The 26,091-nt window shown below is 36.5% G+C and overlaps 4 protein-coding genes across 5 annotated transcripts in view; all 4 read left to right on the top strand.

Annotated features, from left to right (window-relative positions):
- Window positions 1-3,496, top strand: part of LOC107700743 (akirin-1-like) — a 13,480-nt gene extending 9,984 nt beyond the window's left edge. Inside the window, exons 2-5 of the mRNA XM_016502532.1 lie at window positions 1,855-2,001; window positions 2,882-3,016; window positions 3,111-3,182; window positions 3,304-3,496. Coding sequence (XP_016358018.1) covers window positions 1,855-2,001; window positions 2,882-3,016; window positions 3,111-3,182; window positions 3,304-3,314 — 365 coding nt within the window. The 3' untranslated portion in view covers window positions 3,315-3,496. The remainder of the gene's footprint in view (window positions 1-1,854; window positions 2,002-2,881; window positions 3,017-3,110; window positions 3,183-3,303) is intronic.
- A 4,364-nt stretch (window positions 3,497-7,860) lies between these two features.
- On the top strand, window positions 7,861-13,768 carry LOC107700688 (rhomboid-related protein 2-like). The gene is made up of 7 exons (XM_016502427.1): window positions 7,861-8,076; window positions 10,782-10,930; window positions 11,115-11,227; window positions 12,923-13,023; window positions 13,112-13,172; window positions 13,303-13,364; window positions 13,520-13,768. The coding sequence occupies exons 1-7, from the start codon at window positions 7,861-7,863 to the stop codon at window positions 13,700-13,702; spliced, it is 885 nt and encodes a 294-aa protein (XP_016357913.1). The 3' UTR covers window positions 13,703-13,768.
- Window positions 13,769-16,686: 2,918 nt separating this feature from the next.
- On the top strand, window positions 16,687-20,755 carry LOC107700742 (gap junction alpha-9 protein-like). 2 transcript variants are annotated; one of them, XM_016502530.1, is made up of 2 exons: window positions 16,687-17,031; window positions 18,866-20,755. In XM_016502530.1, the coding sequence occupies exons 1-2, from the start codon at window positions 16,982-16,984 to the stop codon at window positions 20,382-20,384; spliced, it is 1,569 nt and encodes a 522-aa protein (XP_016358016.1). In that variant the 5' UTR covers window positions 16,687-16,981; the 3' UTR covers window positions 20,385-20,755. The 2 variants fall into 2 exon arrangements, with proteins under 2 accessions (XP_016358016.1, XP_016358017.1); XM_016502531.1 differs by lacking the exon at window positions 16,687-17,031 and adding an exon at window positions 17,076-17,235.
- A 2,444-nt stretch (window positions 20,756-23,199) lies between these two features.
- Window positions 23,200-26,091, top strand: part of LOC107700741 (ras-related GTP-binding protein C-like) — an 11,116-nt gene continuing 8,224 nt past the window's right edge. The window contains exons 1-2 of the mRNA XM_016502529.1: window positions 23,200-23,544; window positions 25,153-25,356. Coding sequence (XP_016358015.1) covers window positions 23,365-23,544; window positions 25,153-25,356 — 384 coding nt within the window. The 5' untranslated portion in view covers window positions 23,200-23,364. The remainder of the gene's footprint in view (window positions 23,545-25,152; window positions 25,357-26,091) is intronic.

The raw sequence follows: 26,091 nt of genomic DNA, 5'->3' as shown, positions 1-26,091 counted from the left end.
GTGTAAATTACATCGCTAATGTCATAGAATAGCACATTGTAACGCAGTGTTACAACGTGCCCCATCTGCGCAACTGGAATTTAAAACTGGTTAGTGTCTTCTGCTAGTAATCAAAACATTAAAAAACTATCTGAACTGATAAATAACAGATTGGAGATTAAAATAATAGCAGATTTGTCTCATTTTAAATGAATAATAAAAACAGATAAAAAATGTACTTAAACCAGAATTTAAATGTTACTATGGTAAAATAAATATTCAGACCACGTGTTACAACTAACACCCCGTTACTTTGTGCATCGCACTTATCGCAAGTTTATTGTTAAATTGTTAAATGCCCTTACATATCTGTCACCATTATAAGTGTTTGATCACCACATTTGAGTGATCATTGCAAAAAATGTGTTTATGTATATATTGTTTATGTATATACTGTATTCTATATATAGTACCAGTCAAATGTTTGGACACATGAATGGGAAAGTGTCCAAACTTTTGACTGGTACTGTACTATAATATACACAAAGAATATCGGGCGATATATCGGTATCGGCCTTTTTTTTTTTTTACTCCCTAATATCGGTATCGGTATCGGCCCCAAAAAACCCATATCGGTCGGGCTCTAATTATCTCTTGTGTTTCACAGAAGGGAGTCATACAGGTTTAGAAGGACATGAGGACAAGTACCTGATGACAGAATTTAAATTTTTGGGTGAACTTGTCCTATTTAATTTGGCTTTTTTTTTTTTTTTGGACCAAAACCGTACAATGTACATTAGTAGTGCTGTTGTCAACAAGTACCTCTATTGTGAGGAAGAACCCTCAATAAGAGATTATCTACACTTCATTAGTGAGTCTTTTGCTTCTAATATACTCCTTTCTAGAGTGAACGCTAGTGTAAAGTTGCGCTTGAGCCCCCATAACACCTCTTTATTGGGAACTCTAAGCCTTCCTGTGTTTAAACCAATAAAAACCAATCAGATGAGAGCTACATTGTAAACACAAGAAGTCTCTTCTGCAGTGAGGCACTTTGTTAGGTTGTAGCCACACTGCCTGCTTTGCTGGAATGCATTAGCATCAAGCTAGAGAAGCTGGCACCCCTTGAGTTTTCCCCTTTTTCCGTCTTTTAGTTGAAGGCCGATGCTAATAGAAGGGGAAACTCTGAGCACCCCACCCAAGATGAGTGATGCAAACATTCTCAGATGTCCACCCTTAAAGCTTTAAATGACCTACATTCAGGAAGTTCAGATACTCGCCCTCCAAATAATACTCTCCTTTGTGATCAATTAAGACGACTAGAGAAGATCATTTTATAGAGTATAGCTCATGAAAGTCATGCTGGTTTATAATTCTGAGTCGTCCACTGGTTGAAGGTTAAGACCAAACTCAACCCAGTTTTTCTAGAAAGAGACTCCGGATGTTCCCGGTTGCATTGCTCCCCTCCGCATTGCAGTCCTGTCACCCAGATTTGGTTTCCAGAAATAAGCCTGACCCACCTTAAAGCCATCCCATTTTTCTCTCTTGTATGTGTTTGCTAGTGACGTTGTCAATGTACCATTGTAGCTGATTGTAAAACTGAAGTGAAACGTATTTCTTCCCTCTTTCTTTTCGTAATGGGATCTGTGCTGAAAGCAGGATATCCTCTGTGCATTGTGTGTGCTTGATGTAATGCCAGTGATTACTGTTGTTCTTTACTACTTTGTTTTTGAAGATGATTTGAACACAAGGAAGTATATTCCTTGGAAATGATGGTATTCCAGAAATACTTGGGGGAAATCAGTTTTTTTCTCTCATTAATTTAAGCTCAATTATCATTGTTATTAACTCTCGATTGTCTTTCTTTGACCCTCACAGAGCAGATCTTCCAGAACATTCGTCAGGAGTACAACCGTTATCAGAGGCGACGGCAGTTGGAAGGGGCCTTTAACCAGACTGAGCCCTGCAGCTCCACTGATATCCAGAGCTCCAGTCCAGCCCTCACCTCCCCCAGCTCTCCCACAGGTCAGTCCACTCAAAACATAATGTCCAGTGGTTTCAGACTTGTTCCTGAAGCCCTCCTGCCCCAACACTGCACATTTTGAATGTCTCTACTCTCTTTTGTCTGGGCACACTCATGAAACAAAGGAGCCGATGACCTGAAATGTGCTTAGTTGGGGTGCTCAAACCATTTATCAATCATTTTCTTTAGACCAGGGGTGGCTAGTTTTGTTCCTGGAAATCTTCTGCCATCCAGTTCCAACCCTGTTCCAACACACCAGCTGTAGTTACTAAATGTTCCTGAATGTTTTAATTAGCTGGATCAGATGCTTTTGATTAGGGTTGTAGCTGCACTTTACAGGAAGGTATAATGTGGAGTGTGAAGATAGTGTGCCAAATTTGTTGTCAGTAAAGTCGAATGGTGATGATTATTATTTAATTATTATTTAATTTAATTATTTAATTAATTAATTATAACTGTGACAGTTTTTTTTTTTTTTTTTTAACATTAATACCTTGATTCAGCAAGGATGCATCAAATTTGTCTTTGCTGTCACTTTTTATCATTTATAATGTTACAAAAGATTTAACAACAATTATCATGGCTTCCACTAAAATATTGCATAGAAAAACTGTTGATCGGAAGAAATGTTACTTGAGCACCAAATCAGGATATTAGAGTGATTTCTATACATTCAGCTTTGCCATCACAGGAATAAATTACATTTATAAAAAATATTAAAAAAAGAGTTATTTTCAATTGTAATAATATAACCTTGGTGAGCATAAGAGTTCTTTAAAAAACATAAAAAATCATTTGAACTGTAGTGTAGGTATTTTGTAATTTTGAAAATAAAGTGACATGGTCAAGGATGGATATTCCGATTCGTGTGTATGTTTTTAGGTGCCTCATCATTGAAGAAGGATCAGCCACTGTTCACGCTGAGGCAGGTTGGCTATTTGTGTGAGCGCCTTATTAAAGATCACGAGGAGAAGATGCGCGAAGAGTATGAACAGATACTGAACACAAAGCTTGCAGGTACAACACATTGCAGATTCCACACAGTAATGTAGTAGCTGAATTGACTGAATTGTGTTCTTAATGTGCTGTTTTTCTTTCTTTTTACTTCAAGAACAATATGAGTCCTTTGTGAAATTCACACAGGATCAGATTATGCGAAGATATGGCGCCAGGCCTGCAAGCTGTAAGTATATTAAATTCCTCTATTAGCAATCCATTAACATTTTGTCATATATTCATTTTTTTTTTTTTCACATTCATTTTTCTTGTTTGTCCAAATTCTGATTATTGTCTCTCATTTTCAGATGTGTCTTGAGGAACATTATAGATGGTACTAGCCACCCCTCAGCAGCTGGTTGCTGTAGAACCAGCTCCCTTCGTTTCACTTGAAATTTCCTCCTACTTTTGATTCTCTATTTTTCCTTTTAAAAATGCTTGGGTGCTATGGTCTATCCACATTTAACTAATTTTTTTGCTGAACTGTTACTGATGGCCCAACACCAAACATGCAAATCTAGATGCATTCTAAGGAAATTTAATCTCTTAAGAATTTGTGGGAAAAGATGTCAAACTACCGCTGTAAAAAGCCTGGCTGATGCGATCATCTCTGTATAATGTAATGTGACTTACCTGCAGCAGATATACCAGACTCTTCCTCTATCCTTCAGTCTGTTTTTTTTAACTCTCCAACTTTTTTTTTCTTTTTTTGACAAATAAAAGATCTGTGATAAGTCAGCATTTGTACTGATTCAATTTCTTGCAGATATTTTGTAATAAATTGTGTATGTTTGTTTGTTTGAATGTCAATTTGATTTAGTTCACTCAAAAATGAATAATACTTCATCATTTACTCACCTTCATGATGTTCCAAACATCTGACTTTTCCCCTGTGTAACACAAAAAGGAAACTTCAAAGAATATGCTGGTTGGTATCTGCTGTAGGATTTAATAATGATGGTGCACTGAAGTTGTTAAAAAAAAAAGTGGCTCAGTCGTTATTTTCAACTGAAAATTAATGCTCTTAATTAATGAGCATTAATGAGAGTTTTGCTAATAGATGAAGATTATTAGTGAATACATTAAGAAGGCCCTGGGCCTCAAGGGTGCGCCATCCAGTTTGGTACAGAAAAGCCAACAACAATGAAAACAAATGTTTATTTATGTTTAATATATGGGTCCCATATAACCTAAGGCCTCTTAAACAAGGATCTTCATCTAGTAGGAGGGCTCCCTGGCACTCCTGTTACTATAGGGCCCTGTGAATATATGAATCCCTGCAAAGTGCAATCCTCTTATAGAACCATTGTTCCATCCTGTTTAAAATCATATTTATTTGAACCAATATTTGATCTTCCTCCTTTTGTGTGAAGGGTATCAGAAAAAGTACTATTTGGCAGAATGCGAAAGATATTTATTGCCAAGTATTTTTGAACACACGGGATTTGTTTTGGGTGAGAGAGTAAGATTCCATTGCAGATATACACTCTTATAAATAAAGGTGCTTAAAAGGTTCTTCACAGCAATGCCACAATTTTGGGTTCCACAAGGAACCATTCAGTCAAAGGTTCTTTAAAGAACCATCTCTTTCTTACCTTTTTATAATTTATACCTTCTTTCGCCGCAAAGAACCTTTTGTGAAATGGTTCTTTATGGAACCATTTAGACAAAAAAGGTTTGGTCCCATTTTATATTAAGTGGCCTTAACTTTGTACTTACATTTAAATAAATAATTTGATACAATGCACTTCTAGTGTACATGCATGTTTTTACATTGTACTTATATTTTTAAAAATACCTATATGTAGTTACATCTGTTATTAATTTCTGTAATTACATTTATAATTACACTGTTGACCCATCCCTTACACCTTAACCCACCCTTAAACCTACCCATACCACCAAACCTGTCCCTAACCTTACCCACATCTCACCTCAATAGCAGCAAAAGTGTTTTGCAATACAATATGACCACAATAAGTACAATGTACTTATTTGTTGATGTTAGTAGTTAAGGCCAACTAATATAAAGTGTGACCAAAGGTTCTTCTATGGCATCGTGAAGCACCTTTATTTTTAAGAGTAGACAAAATTGTATGTACAAATTTGCACGTGTACATAAAATTATGATTGGGCCTATAACTGTCCATCTTCTCTAGGTTGAAGTTAAAAATCATGCATGCCTGCAAAGAAAGAAAACGAAAGAAAGAGAGAGAGCAATAGAGTCTGTTTTAGCATGGTTAAGATTTAAAATATTAACTGTCAAAACTTATACACTTTAATACAGTTTGTTGAATGTCTATAAAAGACCCTCCTTCAAAGATAAAAGCATAGCCATTTAAGTAGTGTGTATATTTGAAATTACAGATATCCTTTTTTTTAATGGTCCAATCAGATTTGAAATGAGGCTCAAACATCTATTAACATGCGTTTTTATTTTCGTCAGGGAACATGCAGCCTACAGAACTCTAAAATAGGCTAAATATCAAATAAATAATACAGTTAAATAAGAAAGTAGCCTAAATAAGAATATGCCGCGTAAACATAAAACCATGTCTGCATTTGTGATCAGAGAAATGTGTTTTGCTTTCACAACGAAACAGCGTCACACACGGCGGCCTACAGTGAGCCGAGGCCGGGGGATAAAATGAGGAACGGCGGGAGAGTTAGAGTGAGCAGAGGCACTTTATGCACCAAGAGCTTGTAACACTCCAAAGAGAAAGGAAAAATTGAAAACGCATCATATGACCCCTTTAAACAAACATTCGTTGCAAAAAATCGTAACAACCTATAGCTCGGCCTTTGTCCAACAGCTTCTCAGAACTACTGGCCTGAGTCTGACTGGAACCCGTGTCTTTTCTCTCTCTCTCTCTCTTCCCTAGTACACAGCTGCTGATGCAGCCATTAAAATAGCTCCGTTTTGTTTTTAATAGCAAAGTGGTTATATTTCTTTATAAAGTTCATTTAGAAATATGTTTGGAACATTTTTTGCTTGTTGGGTTCAAGTTTTTTTTTTTTTTCAAGCGGCCAGCGGGACAGTGATCTTATGTTTGATCAATTTTGCCTTCTCAAATCATCACGACTTGCCTAAAATAAAATCTTCAAGCATATCACAATGTTAGTTTAAATGTTTAACCTAGATAAATGTGCGCTATTAGGCGTAGGCTAGATCCAATTGTTTGTGCGGAGAGTGGAAAACAAAGCGCTTTGCAGCACATGCATGGAAGCGACAGCGCGATCACTTGCAAACAACTTAAGATACGCCGTCAATTTTGCTCATAAAGGTAAGAGAGAGTAATATAACATCCGGAACGGTAAAGGGTCTACTTCTATTTATGTGCACTCACAATATCAACAAAACGTTGTGCTTTTGTAAAATAAGGACAACAAACAGGATGCGCTTACTGAAGTCTTGATGAACCGAAACTCATTTTTTTGAGGAAGCGCAGGTAGAGAGTCAACCAAACTTTGTCGGGTCATAGGTTGCTTTTTTTCGTTCAACAAAAGTAAACAAAACGATCCCACACCCTTCAGATAGAAACTGGAGGAAGGAAGACTGGAACCGGAAAAGCTGGTGGAAGTCTATAGGCTAATTAGCCTATTGTCCAGGGGGAGCGTCTTTTTGTCCGTGGTGGTCTCACAACTATCTTTTGGTTATTTTACTGATATATATATATATATTGTAAATATAGACTTTATTTCGTTTTTATTATTTCAAAACGAACAACATTAATGAGCACTGATCTGTGCGTGCTCTCAAGAGAAATCTGTATTGTTACACGTGTGTGGTGGTGGATCAGGGGTGTATTCCAGAACGCACGGTTAACTTACCGTCAGCTAAACCCTGAACTTTCGGTTGATTAACCCCAAACCTTGCTTAGTCGAGGTATGTGGTTGCAAAAACGCGTCCGGGAGTAAGTTCATTCAACTCAGAGTATGTTCCTGGTTAAGACTCAAGACATTCTCAACAGATCGACGAATCGGCGAGTCGGACGGAAACGGACGCTAAGAAAAAGCGCGCCATGCTGTTTCTTTCCTCTTCTTTTGTTCAGTGGTCGTTTACATGCTTAGTGCATATCGCCACCTAATTGGTAATATTATATAATGTTGTGCGCTATCTGTCACGCCCACTGAAGGCTCGTCAGTAGATCACACGTGCGCTGAAGTGAACTAACCCTGGAACATAACCTGCTCCGGAGCAGGTTATCTTCAGAGAGCAAGTTACTATGGTTACTTACATACCCTGAAAGTAACCTCTGATTTTGGAACCGAAAGCTGAAGGTTATCCACTCGCTTATCCTCAAACATACCCGTGTATGTCACATAACCTACTTTTTGGAATACCCCCCAGAAGAAAGTGGTAAGTTGACTGGAGTGTTGTTCTCAAATTATCTACATATTCAAAATAGTTTCGGGCATAAAAAAAAAACTACATTTGGCTCCGTTTAATAACAACTTCTAAACATTTACAGAACGCACGTGCTCGATAGACTACAATAAAAAAAAACTACAATATAAAAACAAACAATATATTAATCATTCTCCCATGAGGATTATTTTTCATAAAATTGTTTCTGAAATGAAGAGCACGTAGCCTGTAGCTCGTAAATAATTTCATACAGGATGAGTTTGTTTATGCAGGAAGAGCTAAAGTTAACAACTCCGGAAGAGAGAGTATAGCCTAATTCATGTGAAGCTGACATATAAATGATTTGGACTATATTTTAGTTTTCTTATACGTTTGATTTTTTGCTAATTGCCAAGAATATTAATAACTTTTATGTCAATCAAAAAACCCCTGACATTTCTCCGTTGATTCTTGTCCATGAATGCAGAACGACCTTTTTGATTAGCATTTTTAAGAAATGGGCGATAATGACACCGAAGAACAGGACACTTTTCCCGTGCGGATGGACGAAGAAGGTGATAATCGAGGAAATCCCAAGAGAGGTCGGAGGGTAGAGAAGTTTCAGAATAATTTTTCTAGATGGATGCTTCCCGAGGAGTTACGGGAGACGTATTTGGAGCGCGCGAACTGCTGTCCGCCACCAATCTTCATCATCCTCGTCAGTTTAGCGGAGGTACTGCAAAACATCAACCTTTGCACCTGTGGAATTTGATCTTTTTGGGTATCTGATAAGTTTAAACTGTTTCTACTGTCACCACAGTTACTGTTTTTTTAAGACTACAGTTAACGTTTGTGTGATCTTAGGTCTTTTAAGATGGTCTCCAGTCATGTCTTCTGTTGGTTCATTTGGTCTCTTAGCTGAAAACAAGCTGAAAACCCCTTTAAAACCAGCCAAAAGATGGCCTGTAAGGCTGGAAACAATTTTAGACTGGTTTAAGCTGTTTTTCTTCAAAAAGGTCCTATATGTAAATGTTATAGGCTAATATACAATATGTAATAATGTAGCCTAAATGTTTATTCATTGAGCTGTTTGCAGCAACCAGTACATTTCCATAATTTGTGAATGTTTTCGTTGGGATGCCTCACTCCAGGGGCGGATCTACCGGGGTGGCAAGAAAAAGCTGTGCCACCCCACAATTATCACAGAAAAATATAAATGTAAGCAGTGTTTCATGTGCCACAATAATGGCATAAAACACGTCTTTCAATAAGCTGTGCACGATGATTGCTGTGCACTCGGAGCGTGCCAGTGTAGTAGGCTAGTCGGCTTCATTAACAAATGACTCTTATGAACCGGAGTCAAAACCACAAAGCGCGGAACTTCCCAGTTCACTACTAACGAATTGTTTATACATTTGTTCGTGAATCAGATAATTACTGCTTCGCAGCTAACTCAGAAGTCCCCTGAGAAGTCTGAGATGCATCGCGTAATTGTTTGGTTATTCGATTCTCCGACCGCTCGCCCCACTTTCATCATGGACATTACCTGCCGTAACAATAACGAAATCAATAAGAAGATGCCGATCACGGAAACAAAGAGGTAGGTAAGAATCTAGTGGTATTGTTAACATATAACTGATTTTAGTTGGCACTTTTCCCCCAAACAATTAATTCATTTTTCAAAACAAAGACACATTTCTCAAAAAGTTGAACAACGAGTAAGTTAAACATTAGGTAGCACAACTGATGACACATCAATCAGAATCTCTGCATCCTAACAACGGAGAGAAGAGAGAGCTGAGTCAATCATGATCTACAGGGGTTTTATAGGCCTACTTACACAGTATAATTATAGTCCAGTGCCAGTACATTAGATAATGGAAATTTCACTATTCTATATGTACAGTAAACTGTAGCACGTTGTACACCTTCAAACGTGTGACTGTCAAATGTTGTTTGCAGCCATTTTTTATGTGTACTGCATTTTTGCAGAAACACTCAAACACCAGAACCACACACCAAATCTGCAAAACCATACACTAATTCTCGGCCTTTGACTCAGTTTTCAATTGCATAAAACACTTTTTGCAAAACACAACACACTATGCAACACAAAAATCTAACAGGAATTATTAATATTATGGCAAAGGTGTTTGCTTTTGAGATGTGTTTGTGATATTTTGAATGCAGTGCTTCATTTTGCAAGAGATGTGAGGCATTTTGCATTTTGTGTGTGCAATTCTTGGATTTGTGTGTAAAGTTTGGAAAAAAAGAGGCAAAGTTTTGTAAATGTAAGCAGTTGAAAAAAACCTGTAAGAAAAACTGTAATAACTAGATTGAAAAGTTTGAAAGACACATTTATGATGGCTTGTCTTACAGTCTTGTTTAAAAACATAAATGGTTTGGTCAGTTAAATGTTCTAGATGTTTGCTAAAGTGTTGCTAGTTGGTTGCTAGGATATTTTGGGTGGTTGCTAGGCTCTTGCTATGCAGTTGGTAGAGTATATGGTTGATAGAGTTTGTTCTGGATGATAACAGACATTTCCACCTCTGTTAATAACAGAAAATCAAACATTTTCAAAACTGATCCAGTTTCAGTGCTTTGATATTGTATTTCATTCTAATGTTAGGAAATTCAAGTTTTTGTTGCTCTTAGACTTGCACTAAAACGTGATTTATACCATCTAAGTAGCCTATGTAATTTTAATAGAACCGCATGTCTTCTTTAGTGATACAAGCTCAGAAACATTTATAACCTGTTGAAGTTTTTTATGTTGTGTATTGACTTGGTGCCATGATGGATATTGAAATGTTGTTATTTATTTTTCATTTTAAACAGTATAGATGATTACTTAATGGTAATACAATATTTGTGAACACAACTGTGTAGGTCAGACCATAAATCCCCAAAAACTATGCATGGGGGGCTTGCTTTGGTGTTGCCACCCCTCATAGACCCCATGCCACCCTAAAAATTATTTTCTAGATCCGTCCCTGCCTCACTCTGAAAGAACTAAGATTCTTTTGAGCGTAGCTTTCCACTTTTCCATTTCTGTTTGGCAAGTCTTAGCCACAGAGGTTAAAAAGCCAGATTCATCCTTGTTTCCATGGACATTCCTCAAAATAGACCTCTAGTCACTGACAATCAGTGTCTTGAAAATGAAGAAACTTATGAGACCTTCCATTAGAAAAGGTCATTTTTTTCATTAAGTGATTAAGAAATCATATTTTTTTATAATTTAAACATCGTTAATTTGATTTATTTTGTACTAACATGATGTACCTAAATATGAGTTAAATTCTGCTAAGCCAACGTCTTTCCCATTGTTACCTGAAATTTCCCTGCTACAGTAGAAATGAATGACTTTTGAGACATTGACACGGACAGTTTTTTTTGGCAAATGAAGTAATGAAGTCACAAATTTTCAATCTTTGACAGTTGGGAGTGTTTATCTACTATGCGGTATGGAAGCCTCAAAAGCAGTGGATAACCCTGGGAACAGGGATCTGGGATAGTCCTCTTACCCATAAGCCTGAAAACCGTGAGGAGGCTTGGCGGTTTCTCTCCTACATGTTTGTACATGCCGGGTAAGGGGCTTCCTTTATTCATATTTTGCTTAATTGATTCAACTGTATTTTTAAAATGACTTATTTTGAGAAAATTATGGTTGTACATGAAAGTGCTCAATAAACAAAACTGTATCTGACATCCAAGTTAGTACCCTGTTGGTAACTTTTTAATATATCTGTCTGACTATCTGTCTTGGTTTAGTGTGGAGCATATAATGGGAAACCTGATAATGCAGCTTTTTCTGGGCATTGCGCTGGAGCTGGTGCATAAGGGCTTTGAAGTTGGCATGGTCTATATGGCTGGGGTCCTCGCAGGTGGGTTTGTGCATTTTGGTAAATTTGATTGGGATACAGTATACAACCAGAGTTCACTGCATAGGATATGGTATATCACACTGCAGTGCACTCTGTTTGACCTTCCATTTTGACATTAATGAAATAACACAAAGCAATTGAATATCAGTCATAATTTAACTTGTGTTTTGTGACTTTATTATTAGTATTTGATTGGACTTCAAACAGTTAGTGTAAGTTATGTGATAACAGTAAGGTATTAATGTTTATTCTAAAACACCTATAGACACTGCATATTGTTTCACATACTGTTTTTTACAAAATAGTATTTAGTATAAAATACATACTGTGATTGGCCTCATTTGTGTTGCCGTTGATACAAATTTATACTTCATTGTCATAAAAAAAAATATATATATATATATATTGTATGAGTTTTTGTCTCATATTTATATCAGCGAGAGCAATATCACGAGTGATTTTGTCCTGAATATCAGGAGTTGGATTTTATACAACAGTTCAGTAAAAAAGACGTTGATATTGTGTTATATTTTAAACAGAATATTATGTTTTTGTTCAATTTTGCAGAGAATATGCATCTCCGAGCAACACAGCAGTGTTCAGTTTCAGAATGAATCGCGTTTTGAATGAATCGTGTGAATCAATGATTCAAAGGCCCATTCATAAAGAGAGTCGTTTACTAAATTCCTAAATGAATCAGCCGTTTGAACGAATCGAATGAAGACATTTACCGCCACCTGCTGGCAGATTTATTTTCTTATTTAGAGTATTATTTAATTTCAAATAATAATAATAATAATAATAATAATAACATTAAAGGGATAGTTCACCAAAAATGTTTAATTCTGTCATCATTTACTCAAACCTGAATGACTTTCTTTCTTTTGTGGAACATAAAAGAAGGTATTTTGAAGACTGTTGGTAACAAAGCTGTTTTGGTTACCAGTTACTTTCATTGTATGAACAAAAATACTGAGATGTTTCTCAAATTATCTTCTTTTATGTTCCATAGTTCATGTTAGGCCGTTGTAGCCTAAATGTTTATGTGTAATACATTTTATGTTGAAAAAACTATACAATTTGTAATGTCTACTTGATACTTTATCATTTAGCACAAAAATGGCTTTAAATAATCTTTTGTGGGTATTTTCACAGTCAAATTTATGTTGTGATTAATTAGATTAATTAATCGAAACATCATGTAGGCTAATTAATTAGATTAAAAATTTTAATCGACGGACAGCCCTAATATATATACTACCATTCAAGAGTTGGCATCAGTATGAATTTAAACATTTTTTTTTTCCAAGAAATCTCTTGTTCACCAATGCTGCATTTATTTGTTCAAAAATACTGTAGAAACTGTAATATTGTAAAATATTATTACAAAATTTGTATTTTTAAAATTGTAATTTATTCCTTTGGCTTTCAGTGTCACATGGTCCTTCAGAAATCATTCTAATAGTTGGTGCTTATCAATGTTGCAAACAGTATTTCAATAATTCATAGTTCATAGCATTTATTTGAAAATTAGAAATCTTTTAGAAATTGTTAATGTTTTTACTGTAAATGTATATATATATATATATATATATATATTATAATCTCTATTTGGCTTCATTCATTTCAGTCTTTAGCTCTGGCCCCTGTTCTTATTCTCATGGAATGTGTGTTTATGTATGAATCCTCTTTCAGGCTCTCTCGCCAGCTCCATCTTTGATCCTTTCAGTGCTCTTGTGGGTGCTTCAGGTGGTGTTTATGCCCTCATGGGAGGTTACTTCATGAATGCTGTGGTGGTGAGTAGATTTTAATATTTAATGGGATATAATTAAGTTCCAATATATAATCAAGTTCCAAATGAAAAAAGTTTTCTTTTTCTTCTAGAATTTCAGGGAGATGATGCCACTTCTGGGAGTGTTTCGCATCCTAGTAATTGTTCTGATTGGTGCGCCCATTTCCACTTTCCATTCATGACATCTGACATCTTTTTGATATCTACTATTAATATTTGGAAAAACTAAGCACTGTGTCCAGACCTATTTACTGGAAAATAAAATTGTATTATTTTTTTTCAGTTGGAACAGATGTTGGATTTGCTATTTACAGAAGATTCATTACCCACGAGGCTGGCATGAAGGTGAGACAATTTTGAGACCATAGTACAATCGTAAACCATATTGAACAGGTATTTATACCTGAATACCTAGTTACCATACCATGGAATACCTTAGACTAAGATAATAGTCTTGTTAATATACTAGAATGGTCCTTCATATTTCGCTTTTTTGTTAGGTCTCTTTTGTGGCTCATATTGCCAGTGGGGTAGCAGGCATGACCATTGGTTATGTGTTTTTCACCAACTACAATAAAGAGCTCCTGAAGGATCCACGCTTCTGGATGTGCATTGTGGGATACATCGCCGCCTTCTTTTTTGCCGTCATTTTCAACATCTTCTTGTCCCCAGCACCTGCATGAGGAGAATGTGTGTTAAAGTCATGCATCAGTTCACAACGGACAATCATAGCTTTTTAAAAGGAGCAGGTCTCAGGTCAATAGGTCAGAACATCCTGTTGGTCTTTAAAGACTTTTAAGGTCGCATGCTAATACACTATATACAGTGGGTACGGAAAGTATTCAGACCCCCTTCAATTTTTCACTCTTTGTTATATTGCAGCCATTTGCTCTGAATACTTTCCGTACCCACTGTATACATATCTAAAGGAAATAAATGTAATTTTTGGACAGATTTGTAAAATTCTTTCATTTATATCCAAATATTCATTTGGGTTTGCATAAACACTTACTCATTATAGTTTCTCGGGAACAAAGAAAAGTTTAATATTTTATTATATATATATATATATATTTGGTGGGACCATTTATTTTATATTCACAAAATTAGTGAGCCTTTTTTTAGGCTTGTCTACAAATTGCTGTCAAGACTAAACAGCTCAATTTAATTGAACTTAATTGATTTGTAGGAAGCCAAAACTGAGCATTGTGGTTAAAAAGAAAATACTTGGCATGTAGTTTTTATTATTATTATTATTTGATAAAACTCAATATACTTAGATTTTAAATGTTTTTCAAATTTGTTAGATTCAGAATATTTGAGATGTCATAATAATACAAGTAGAGGGCAGCACTGATCAGCATGTGGACAGACCTCCACCTGAGGTCACACCAATGTAGTTTCAATGTGGTATTGCATTGCAAGTTATTGACCTGTAATAAAAAGGAAATGTCATTTCAATGCTAATGATATGCATCTACAGTTACTTTGAATATTTATAATTGATGATCAAATCATTAAGATTCAGAAATGGGATTAAGGCTGGAAATGTGGTGGCAATTTGGAGAATCGTGTCATTTTTAAAGATACTGTACAACTCTTTAAAACCATATGGGTCTATTTCATTTAGTAGTATTTATGTGTTTTACATATAGTTGTTTTATGAACTGGTTAATGAATTTGGATGTGAAATAAATGCTGTGCTATGCTGAACCAAGGTGAAGTGAGTTTACAACGGAAAGCATCCCACAACAAATGTTCCCTCTGTTCTAATTAGCTGATGGTAGTTCTCCAGAACAGAGCATCGATTGCTGCCCAATATGGATACAGTGTTCTTGCCAGTCTAAACACAACATTGCAGGTATTTTCAGTTCACAAAAATAACTTTGAACTGTTTTCATTACAAATGTATGTGAGCTATTATGATGGCAGTTTAGTGTTCACTGAGGTCCTTCATATTTATATGGCGTGTTTGCTGCAGGGGAAGCTTGTTAAAATGACTTACAAACCCCACTAACAAACTCCAGCCACATGGCATAAAATAGTTCACTGATCGTTCAAGCATTATGTCATGAAGTGATCCTGTTATATACTACTGCTAGTCCTCACCCTTGCTGCATAATAAACTCGAGCAACACTGAAATGTGATCGGCCACCACCACCACATTCCCCTGCTGCCTCTGCCTCCCACGACCAGATGCTTCGTTCCAATCTATTGCTAGATGCAGAAATGCATAATACGTTTGGGTTCATCAAGATTGTTTTTTTTTTTTTAAATGTAATACTTGGATTGAGCAAGGATGCATTCAATTAATCAAAAGCGATGGTAAAGACTTGTACAGTTTTACAAACAAATACATTTTAAACTTTCTATTTATCAAAGAATCCTGAAAGAAGTCTTCCACAAAAATATATACTGTAGCAGCACAGCTGTTTTCATCATTGATAATAAGAAATGTTTCTTGAGCACCAAATCAGTATATTATAATGATTTCAGAAGGATCATGGCACACTGAAGACTGGAGTAATAGCTGCTGTGAAATCAGTTTTGCCATCACAGCAATACATGTAATTATGTAAAATATAATAATTGAATTAAACATTTAATTGCTATATATATATATTAATCACTATAAAACATTAATTGAATATTTTAATCATTTTAAATAATTAAATTACATCAAATATATTACATAAGTTTCTTTTTAAATTGTAATACTATTTCACAATATTACTGTTTTTACAGTATTTCTAATCAAATGTAGCCTTGGCGAGCATAAGAGACTTCTTTCAAAATCATTACAAAATCGTACAGACCTCAAACTTCTGAAAGGTATCGTATATATTTAGCTTTTATGCAATATGGTCATTTTGTTCTTGCTGACCCCATCTACAATGGATGTGTTGACATATAATGATATATGTGGTGTACGCTTAAATCTTAATTTAAGTTTAGGAGCAGACTAGAATGGTGTTTTAATGTTCTTTTTTTTTAAATTATTATTATTATTAATATGATAATGGAAGGTCATAAAATAGTTAAATTTTAATCTGAGAGCACATCAGGGAGCATAAAATGCATTCAAGCCAACCTAATATGCTTCTCTTTTTAAAATGCCAAAGCTTTAATTTAGTTATTCATTAAAATCATGCCTAGTATGAATCAGATTGTGTAATGAAGAGGCTCACTCACTAGTTAAATAGGGCTTGCCTGATATGCCCCTAAATAGATGTGGCAGGATGAATCAAACCAACAGCGTATACTTAGTGAGCGCAATGGGACTGCACCATTGATTTATTTTAAATGGAATAAAATATCACCACAGCTAGCAGAGACAACTTAATTACACTGGGCTGGACCCAGCAGAGTATGAAATCGGACATGACCGATTGATTGCTTCCCGAAGTATTGACTACAAAAAGTAGTGCCAACACGTGGCCAAATGCCATTAGAAAGCGTTGCGCTTAGCTGTGAACAATTTCATGGAATAAACAATAATTATCAGCCTTTTGCTGTTTTATTCAACATTTCACCAATAAAACAAGTCACTGTTTTGGTTTAATGTGCTGCTTCTCCATCTCTCTGTACAAAACGTGGAAATCCACCAGTAGACGCGCGCGTGCGTTTAGCTCAGGCTTGCGTTTACACCAGTAGACGCGCTTACAGTTGAGCTATTTTTGCAACTCAGCAGGAAACGGGTAACGGGTAGCGGGTAGCGGGTGTTAATTAGCAATCAAACATGCAAGACCGTATACTGCGATTAAGAGCGGGTGCATAAGAGCATGAACATACTGACATACAGAAGCAATGCGCTTGCCAACAGACCCGTGCGTATTCGGAAACCTCCGTTTGGTGCCAACAGAGAGAAAAGAAGGGGTCACAAAAGTTCAGGTGATATGCTGCGTCAGATGTGCAGGTCACCAACGATTTTTAAATATTTTGGCGGCCTCGTCGCGCTTGTATGACCTGCGGGGATTTCACGCACCGGCAGTCTGCGCATACTGCTGTAAGGTAAATGGCATCGGTTACCGTATTGATTTCTCCTGCATGACAATAAGTTGGCACCAATAAGACCTGCTTGTTTTGCGTTTAGTCGAGACCTTTAACGATGACCAGTATGGCATGAGTCTAGCTTTTTGCACTTAAAGTGTAGGCGTTGGAGTAGCTTTTGAGTTGCCATGAAGATTTACTTAACTTCCTCCTTGTTTGTTTAAGGTATGTTGGTGTTTTACAGTTTAACTATGTTTACTTTTAACAACAAGATGCTTAGAACGTCGACAGCAATGCACTGATTGATTGTATTTTGTAGCACTGCATGTTTTCTTTCTTTCTTTTTTTTTTTTACTATTTAATAATTTGAATAGTATTATGACTGCTGTAATTATACCTGATATCAATTAAAAAGTTTGTAATTATATAATTAATAAAAAAATATATATTTTTTTAGATTGTTAAATTCAGGTCTAAAATTTACTTAACTTCCTCCTTGTTTGTTTAAGGTATGTTGGTGTTTTACAGTTTAACTATGTTTACTTTTAACAACAAGATGCTTAGAACGTCGACAGCAATGCACTGATTGATTGTATTTTGTAGCACTGCATGTTTTCTTTCTTTCTTTTTTTTTTTTACTATTTAATAATTTGAATAGTATTATGACTGCTGTAATTATACCTGATATCAATTAAAAAGTTTGTAATTATATAATTAATTAAAAACAATTTTTTTTTTAGATTGTTAAATTCAGGTCTAAATTAAAAACACTTTAAAGATAAAAGTAAAAATATATTATTATTATTATAAGCTTTCTGCATTTTCACTCTTTTCAAAACTGTAAATATATAATAAAAAAAAAAGAATAATTGTACCCAAATTATACCATACACCTGGGACCATTTGTAAACATTTAAAAAATCTTTCATTGAAAAACTAATTTTGATCTATACCATTACTCTTAATTTTGTTGGGGTGATTTAAGTGTTTATGAATGAATTTTACCATACACCTTACTACTTTTATGCGTGTGATGGAGACTTTGTGTTCTTGCATCAGTAGTTTCAGTCTCGCATTCAATTTTTGTGTCTATTTCTTATGTTATTTCTTCCTAGTTTTGAAATAAGTCTCCAATGGTTTATGCATTTATATAAATATATTAGGTTGCAAGATGTTCATATTTGCTCTGGGAAAATGTCAGTTTAAAATAAAAGTGACAGTAATGATGAAAGACGTATGCTGTAAAATCATTTAATAGTCTGGTACTTTTTTTTTCAATGCATGTTAATATTAAAATATTTTGACATTTTTAAATTATTTTATTTTTGGAGGTTTTCAGATACAATTGAAAGACAACTAACAAACACAAAATATATAGAAGGGACATTAAATTAGACTGCATATGGTGACACGCTGTTAGCTACAGGTATTATGAAATACAAACATAAATGTTTCTATTTTAGGGTTTGATGGTATGTAGCATTGCAATGGCAAATCAAGTCTCTAAGTATAAAAAGAATGGGGACCAAATTTAGTTCAAAGTTTCAGTTCTTACAAATAATACAGCATTTCACAGATGCTATTTTTCCATATTGAAGTAGGCTATGTTGTTAGCAGATTCCGCCAGAGGTTTATTGAAAGTTTTGGTCTGTCTTTCCATTTGAGTTAAAATAGTTTTATTTTGCTTTAGTCTGTGAAATGAGTAAGACAATTTCTTGGTGTTTGGATATAGCTAGTGTAGTCAAGTCTCCAAGTAATGCTACTTTAGGACACATTCTGACCAAAAGTGTTGAACGTGTTGGCAGAGCCCCAGTCCATTTTCATGAGTCTTGCTCCTTAATCCCTCTCTTAACAGACACAAAAATGCCAGAGTAAAGATGGGAGACTGGAACTTTCTTGGTGGGATTTTGGAAGAGGTGCATATCCACTCCACAATCGTGGGGAAGATTTGGCTGACCATCCTCTTCATCTTCCGGATGCTGGTGCTTGGGGTGGCAGCGGAGGATGTGTGGAATGATGAACAGGCTGACTTTATCTGCAACACCGAGCAGCCTGGTTGCCGCAATGTGTGCTATGACAAGGCATTCCCCATTTCCCTCATCCGCTACTGGGTGCTGCAGGTCATTTTTTTTTCTTCACCCTCGCTAGTGTACAGGGGCCATGCTCTCTACCGCCTCCGTGCCCTTGAAAAAGAACGGCAGCGCAAAAAATTGGCACTGAGACGTGAACTCGAGACCGTGGATGTAGAGATGGCGGAGATACGACGCAAAATAGAGCGTGAGCTTCGGCAGATTGACCAGGGGAAGCTGAACAAAGCTCCGTTGAGGGGGTCTCTTCTGCGCACCTACGTGGCTCACATAGTCACCCGCTCGGCCGTAGAGGGGGGTTTCATGACCGGACAATATGTTCTGTATGGGTTTCAACTAAATCCGCTCTACAAATGTGAGCGGGAGCCCTGCCCGAATGCAGTGGATTGCTTTGTATCTCGACCCACTGAAAAAAGCGTCTTCATGGTGTTCATGCAATGCATAGCTGCCATCTCATTGTTTCTCAACATCCTGGAGATCATGCACCTGGGCTACAAGAAGCTTAAAAAGGTCATCTTGAACTACTACCCACAGCTGAGGGACGATCTCGATGACAGCTACTATCCCAACAAGCTGAAGAAAGATTCGGTGGTGCATCAGACATGCATCGGCACCTCCACTGGCCACAAGACCACCATTACATCTGCACCTTGTGGATACAACCTTCTTCTTGAGAGACCACCTGATGGAACCGCCTACGCTCCTTTGATCAACCCATCCTCTGCTTTCTTGCCTGTTCAGGGTGATTTGCCAGCTAAAGATGGTTCTGATGCACCAAAGTACTTGCAGAATAGTCACACGAAGCACAACAGCAATTCCAACAACACCAGCAGTGATACGTTTTCACCGCCTTGCAACTCCGTCACACCGCCGAAACAAGACGAAGGGGAAGATTCTGTCCACCCTCCACCTCTACTCAAGAAAGGCCAGGATTCTAAGACTTCAGACTCATCGAGCCACACCAGGGAATCTTTTCACACATCATCCGGCATGGGAAAGAAGCCATGGAAGGTCAGTGCACCCTGGAACTGCTCAACGGTTGTAGAAGGTAATGGATCAGACACGGATTCCCTGGAAGGAGCTAAGGCCCGCTGTCCTTACGCCGCTGTGCGGGCACGTACTTCATCCAGGTCTGATTCCAAAATGAGCAGGCCCACCTCTCCTGATTCAATAGAAGAATCTAGCTCCGAGTCACAGCATAGTCCACGAGCATCACCAAGCCATCGCGCCTCATTGGCCAGCAGTTCCAGTAGCAGACGAGCAGCTCCTACAGACTTACAGATATGAGAAAACTTCCTTATATACAGTATATTCACTATTGATGTTAGCCATGTCATTTGTACAGTTATATAGTGATGGAAAATGACCAGAGTGACTGTAAAATGACTCCAATCTCAGACTAAAGTTTTATATTCAACTCTTTAATCCTTAATGGATTGTTTATGCTCTCTTTTTACATACATATCAATTTAGCAGTACACACTGACAATATATTGAATTAACAATAGTAGTATGACTACACTAGAGAGATTGTATGTTTGATTATGTATGCCTTGTTCTCACCTGGACACCTTGTTCTCTTTTTGAGTGCTTCCGGCATCAGAAGTCAAAATGATGTAATGGTAAAAAAAAAAAATTAAAATACATTGTGCTTTAATAGAGCAGCTGTAAAAATCTTCAAAATTACTGTTGTGAAAAAAATTGTTTTATGTGCATATGTCATATTAACAGATGAATAAACTGGTCTGATTTACAGTGCAATTAAGACAGATATCGAATCTTTCTTTAAGTCTGTTTTTTAAGTCTTTAAGTTGGGGAAGTCGTGGCCTAATGGTTAGAGAGTCGGACTCGTAACCCAAAGGTTGCGGGTTCGAGTCTCGTACCGGCATGGATTGTAGGTGGGGGGAGTGAATATTCAGCACTCTCCCACCTTCAATACCACGACTGAGGTGCCCTTGAGCAAGGCACCGAACCCCTAACTGCTCCCGGGCCCCGCAGCATAAACGGCTGTCCACTGCTCCAGGTGTGTGTTCACGGTGTGTGTGTGTGTTCACTGCTGTGTGTGTGCACTAAGGATGGGTTAAATGCAGAGCACTAATTCCTAGTATGGGTCACCATACTTGGCCACATGTCACATCACATTTTTTTCTAAGTGTATGGACACCAGTGTTTCAAAATTATTAGTCTAAGAGAGATTTAACAAGCAAAATAAATACATTTTGCTAGCAAAAAAGTACTCATTGCAAGCTGACTCATAATAATATTAGTATAATGATGAGAATTTAGATGATATAAAAATATGCATCATAAATGTACATATACTGTGCATTATTTAACCATGCACACATGCTTTTATCAGCAAAATTAAGCTAAACCAAAGTTAAGTACCAAAATATCCAACAGTTTCTTTGCACAGGCTTGAAATTAACTTTAAATTCAAAAGTATGTTGTCTGTTGCTATTATTGTCAGCTTAAAAATGTTATTGTCATTGCTTCATGTCACACTATGGTACTAAAGAAAGTTTCTTTAAGAAACTATTCTTGTTCTTGTCTTACACTTAACTGTAAAGAGAAGAATCATAAATGGGAAGTGTTACCTCACATTAAAAGGGGACAAACAGCCATTTGAAAGTATTATTTTAACAACATAGTCCAGTGAATTAATTATACAGCTCAAAACCAGACTATTTTAAGTGCTAACAGCACCATCTACTGGAATAAACATATAGATATGTATTTTGAGTCATCACACACAAAATATACTTTGTACTACGACTGGAGATATTACTAGCAATTAAATGCTGCTCTAGTTTTAGTGTTAGGAACTAGATCGGTTGTACTTCCTTGCTGTTGTAGAAAAAGAACGCATGGTTGAATAACAAAACAAACAACACAATCCATAGGTCTTCCAAACAGTTGTTCAGATGAACCTGTTTCTTCAGACAGCTCTACAATCCTATTCAACTTTTGAATGGAAAGCTTTTGCTATTATCATTTCAAGAAGTCTTAATTAAGATCCAATCCTTTATACTTTATTTGGTGGTGTCCTAACCACAAAAAATATTGTCTTCCCAACACTACGTTGATCAAATGTACCATTTAAATGTATATTTTATCAATTTAATTGATCTGTGCTGCTACAAAACAGGTTTTGTAACCTGACTGAGTCTTCAATACATCTGTGCATATACATTAGTAAAACAATAACAACATTGGCTTTAGTCTGCCATGTGACACATTGGTCAGTCAATGTTGTTATTGTCTGAAGACCTAACCTTTAATCAGCCTGTCGTTTAACTGGTACACATATGAATTATGTGTGGCATAACTTTCATTATTACATTAAACAAGACTGTTTAAAGCTTTTGAAATCTAAAAATAGTTGTCCAAATTAAATTGCTGTCTTGATGTCATATGAACATATTTACATGGTAAATAGATATGACCAGAGCATAACAAATGACCAGAGATGTTAATTCCAGTTTACCCATCTGAAAGATGTCTGTGTTATGTCATAACATGTACAACTAACATATTGGCATACATAATGTTAAAATGGTATATTAACCAATGTATTAAATAATAAATATAGTTAAACAAACAAATAAATAAATATATTATTGTTTGCAACTTTCTATTTGGTGTTTAACATTGATCAAGCCAACAATTTTAACATTGTAGTTTTCCCACTACTTACTTATTTATTAATTTATTTGTTATTTAATATGGTTATAAGGGTATAACCTACAGGTTGTTTCATATCCAAAAAGCAAAATGTAGGCTATGTGCCACTTAGCTTGGAAAATGGGATTTAACGAACATTTATAAACGAACATTCATAAACAACATTTACCAACAAATCTTTATCAGCATTTTAAGCTAAGAAATACCGTTTCAGGTGACCGGTCGGAAAAAAACACCCATTCACACAAATCTGTTTGTCAGGTGACCATCAGGCACATGACTTGCAACGATCCCACCCACATTTTAATAGCTTAGTAGAGTGACACTTTATTTATCCAATCAGCATTCGAGTTACCGGCCGGCCAACCAATTATACTCGAGTGTCGATTTTAAGTGGGCGTTTCATCCAGAAGGGGAAACACAAGAGACTGAAGATTTAAAGGAGAATCCTTAAGAAGTTTGCTCTCATGTATTTATACGATAACGAGGTTTTACGTTTGTTCGCCAAGCATTAATATCGTGCTGGTTGGGTTACTAAAAATCGGCCAGGTTATATTTTAGAGGGGTTGGGGCGGGGGTTAACATGTCGATCCAGTACGAGGCACCGCTGGCGGACAGCTACGGGGTGGCGGACTCGTTTCCCAAAGATTTCGGATATGGAGAAGAAGAAGGAGACATTGAGGACAGTCCCACTCCCTCCGACAGCAAACCGAGAATCCTGCTGATGGGATTGAGGAGGAGCGGAAAGTCCTCTATCCAGAAGGTAGGAGGAAGAGATGATATATAGAGCGTCTAGGTTGGTTGTCGTTTCCATATGGTCGTTCCCCTGCTGACTTCTTAGTCGAGCGAGTTAGAACTGGGTCAGAGCCGCTCCGGGCTGCTGCCTAGCTGTCACTGGGCACGGGCAAGAGCACCACTCAGAGCCCTTCCAACCAACCTATTTCTTAAGCAGCGGTGGATTTATGGAGTTGGATGCCATACAGACCAAAATACATCACACTCATTCAGTTGACTAAGAAGGATACATGTAGCATTATGTGCGTGCCATGTTAATATTGTGATAACTCACCCGGCATTGCTGTGGCACGTGATTTCTTCATTACAAAACCTGAAATGCTTATTCATATATTCATCCTTCACCACACCATCTCAATACAGATTATGTAGATCATACGTACAGAAATAGGTGACTAGAAGACACTTTTCTGACATTTGGAAGTAGTTATAATTCTTGAGGACGATCAGTTTTCTTTTACTGTCTTTGCGCATCTTTATAAACAGGATATTCATTTCGTATAAATTGCGTGTTAAGTGCATTTCGCATGTATTACTTGTGTTGGTTTAGGAAATATAGCCATTATAGATGCACTTAGTAATATTTGCTAATTAAAAAAAACGTACAAAAAGTAGCGAACAGCGATTTTGACAGATTATTAAAATCCTGAGCAATCACATGGGATGAAAACTACACAGTCTACTAGAAAATGCTGTTTTATTGTACATGGAGCGGGTCGCCCCCTCTTGGGCGCTGCCATGGGGATGTCACATGACCTACTGTGTCATGTAATTGATTGAGATTCTACTACTGATAATAACAATAGTAATATTAAGTTTGTCTGATATAGCGTTTTAATGAAAACATAAATATAAAAGTACCAAACAGTATAGCAAGAAACACCATACAAACAAGCAGTTCCTGTCGGTGTCTGTAGTCATGACTCCCCGCAGTTTCCACGCCATCAGTTGAAGATAAATGCTGCATCATCAAGCACTGAACACGAACACATGACAGTCATAACTGCTGTACCGTGAAACTTCCTTGACGTACCACTTGATCACAGTAAAAAAAAAACTAAAAAGTGTGTAAGCAACATGTTGTTGTTGTTGTTATTTTTCTGGCAAAGTGACATTAGTGTCTATTTGGCAACAGATGAAGTAAGCACCTTAATTTGTGATTTAACATTTATCACTACTGAAACAACAGAAAACCCTTTCAAAACTTATATAATTGTATAGTATTTTTTTTTGTTTTGACTTTTCATCCATAATTTCACATCCATGGTGTCAATATTAAATCCAAAACCATTGGTACTATTGGGATGATTATTGTCAGCTAAATGTAATAAAAAAACGTACTGAGTGCATCTTTAAAATGCCTATGATTGGCATGCCTATACAATTTAAGAATGTAAAATTTGAAGCCTCTGAGACTTGAGTCTTGCCACCAGTAAGCTCCTCAAAGTACATGAAGCATGTGACTTGGCTTTTAGTTTGATTTCACAACTGTCTGACTTTATTACTCTCCCACCGGAGGTGAAACTGGGCACTTTGAGAATGCTTTTTAATGTGTCAAATGTCTTTGCCTTATTAGGTGGTGTTTCATAAGATGTCCCCCAATGAGACCCTGTTTCTGGAGAGCACCAACAAGATCTATAAAGATGACATCTCCAGCAGCTCCTTTGTCAACTTCCAGATCTGGGACTTCCCTGGACAAGTGGACTTTTTTGATCCAACCTTTGACTACGAGATGATTTTCAGAGGAACTGGGGCCTTGATATTTGTCATCGATGCACAGGTGCAACAAGAAATTCAAATCTTTGACACTAATTAGTGTGCCCACCCAAACGACATAGTGATGTAGTTCTGTCAGTAATTCGTGAATGCTGGATTCTTTTGTGAAACGTTATAATTATAAATACTGACCAGGTTTGTCTTATTCATTGGTGGAGTATGTAAAGTTTTAAGCAGATTAAACTGGGTTTATCAGTATCTTGTTTGTTTATATGATATTTCAAAAAGTTGTTATTAGGCTAATTAATCAATAAAATTGTCATTAAAAAGTAACAATTTTTTATTTTTATAGTATGGAAAAACAAATATTATGGAACTCAATGGGGACCAGAAACTATTTGTTTAACCACATTCTTCTAATATCTTCATTTTTGGGTGAACGGTCCCTTTAATAGTTGTAAATAGTTGGTTTATTTAAATCTTGGCATTGAGTTCAGAAATTCTGGTTTTATTTAATTGAATGTTGTTTGTCATTGAGGCTTAGCTTATTGGATCACATTGGCCTAAAGTAAAAATAGGTACAAGATTGACTTTGTGTTTCTGCTGATACAGGGCAGTCCGTGCTGTTTTCTTTCAGCCCTTCAGTCTTACTTCTAGTTGTTTATTTAAAGTATGGTCGATTAGATTGCAGATTTGTAAACCCTTTTACCAGTTGAAGTCTCAACTACAGCAGTGTGTGATATCACACACACACACACACACACACACACACACACACACACACACACACACACACACA

Source organism: Sinocyclocheilus anshuiensis, unplaced genomic scaffold, assembly GCF_001515605.1.
Source record: "Sinocyclocheilus anshuiensis isolate Anshui unplaced genomic scaffold, SAMN03320099.WGS_v1.1 scaffold782, whole genome shotgun sequence".
In the NCBI taxonomy this organism is placed as follows: Eukaryota; Metazoa; Chordata; class Actinopteri; order Cypriniformes; family Cyprinidae; genus Sinocyclocheilus; species Sinocyclocheilus anshuiensis.
Note: the sequence above shows the minus strand (reverse complement) of the source record. Positions and strands in the feature narration are given on the sequence as shown.

Excerpts from the sequence above, each read along its gene's own strand:
- LOC107700742 (XM_016502530.1), top strand. The coding sequence starts at position 16,982 with ATGACCTGCGGGGATTTCACGCACCGGCAGTCTGCGCATACTGCTGTA. Across the intron at positions 17,032-18,865 it reads TCTGCGCATACTGCTGTAAG|ACACAAAAATGCCAGAGTAA; the intron begins GTAAATGGCATC and ends CTCTCTTAACAG.
- LOC107700688 (XM_016502427.1), top strand. The coding sequence starts at position 7,861 with ATGGGCGATAATGACACCGAAGAACAGGACACTTTTCCCGTGCGGATG. Across the intron at positions 8,077-10,781 it reads TCCTCGTCAGTTTAGCGGAG|TTGGGAGTGTTTATCTACTA; the intron begins GTACTGCAAAAC and ends AATCTTTGACAG. Across the intron at positions 13,365-13,519 it reads CCCACGAGGCTGGCATGAAG|GTCTCTTTTGTGGCTCATAT; the intron begins GTGAGACAATTT and ends CTTTTTTGTTAG.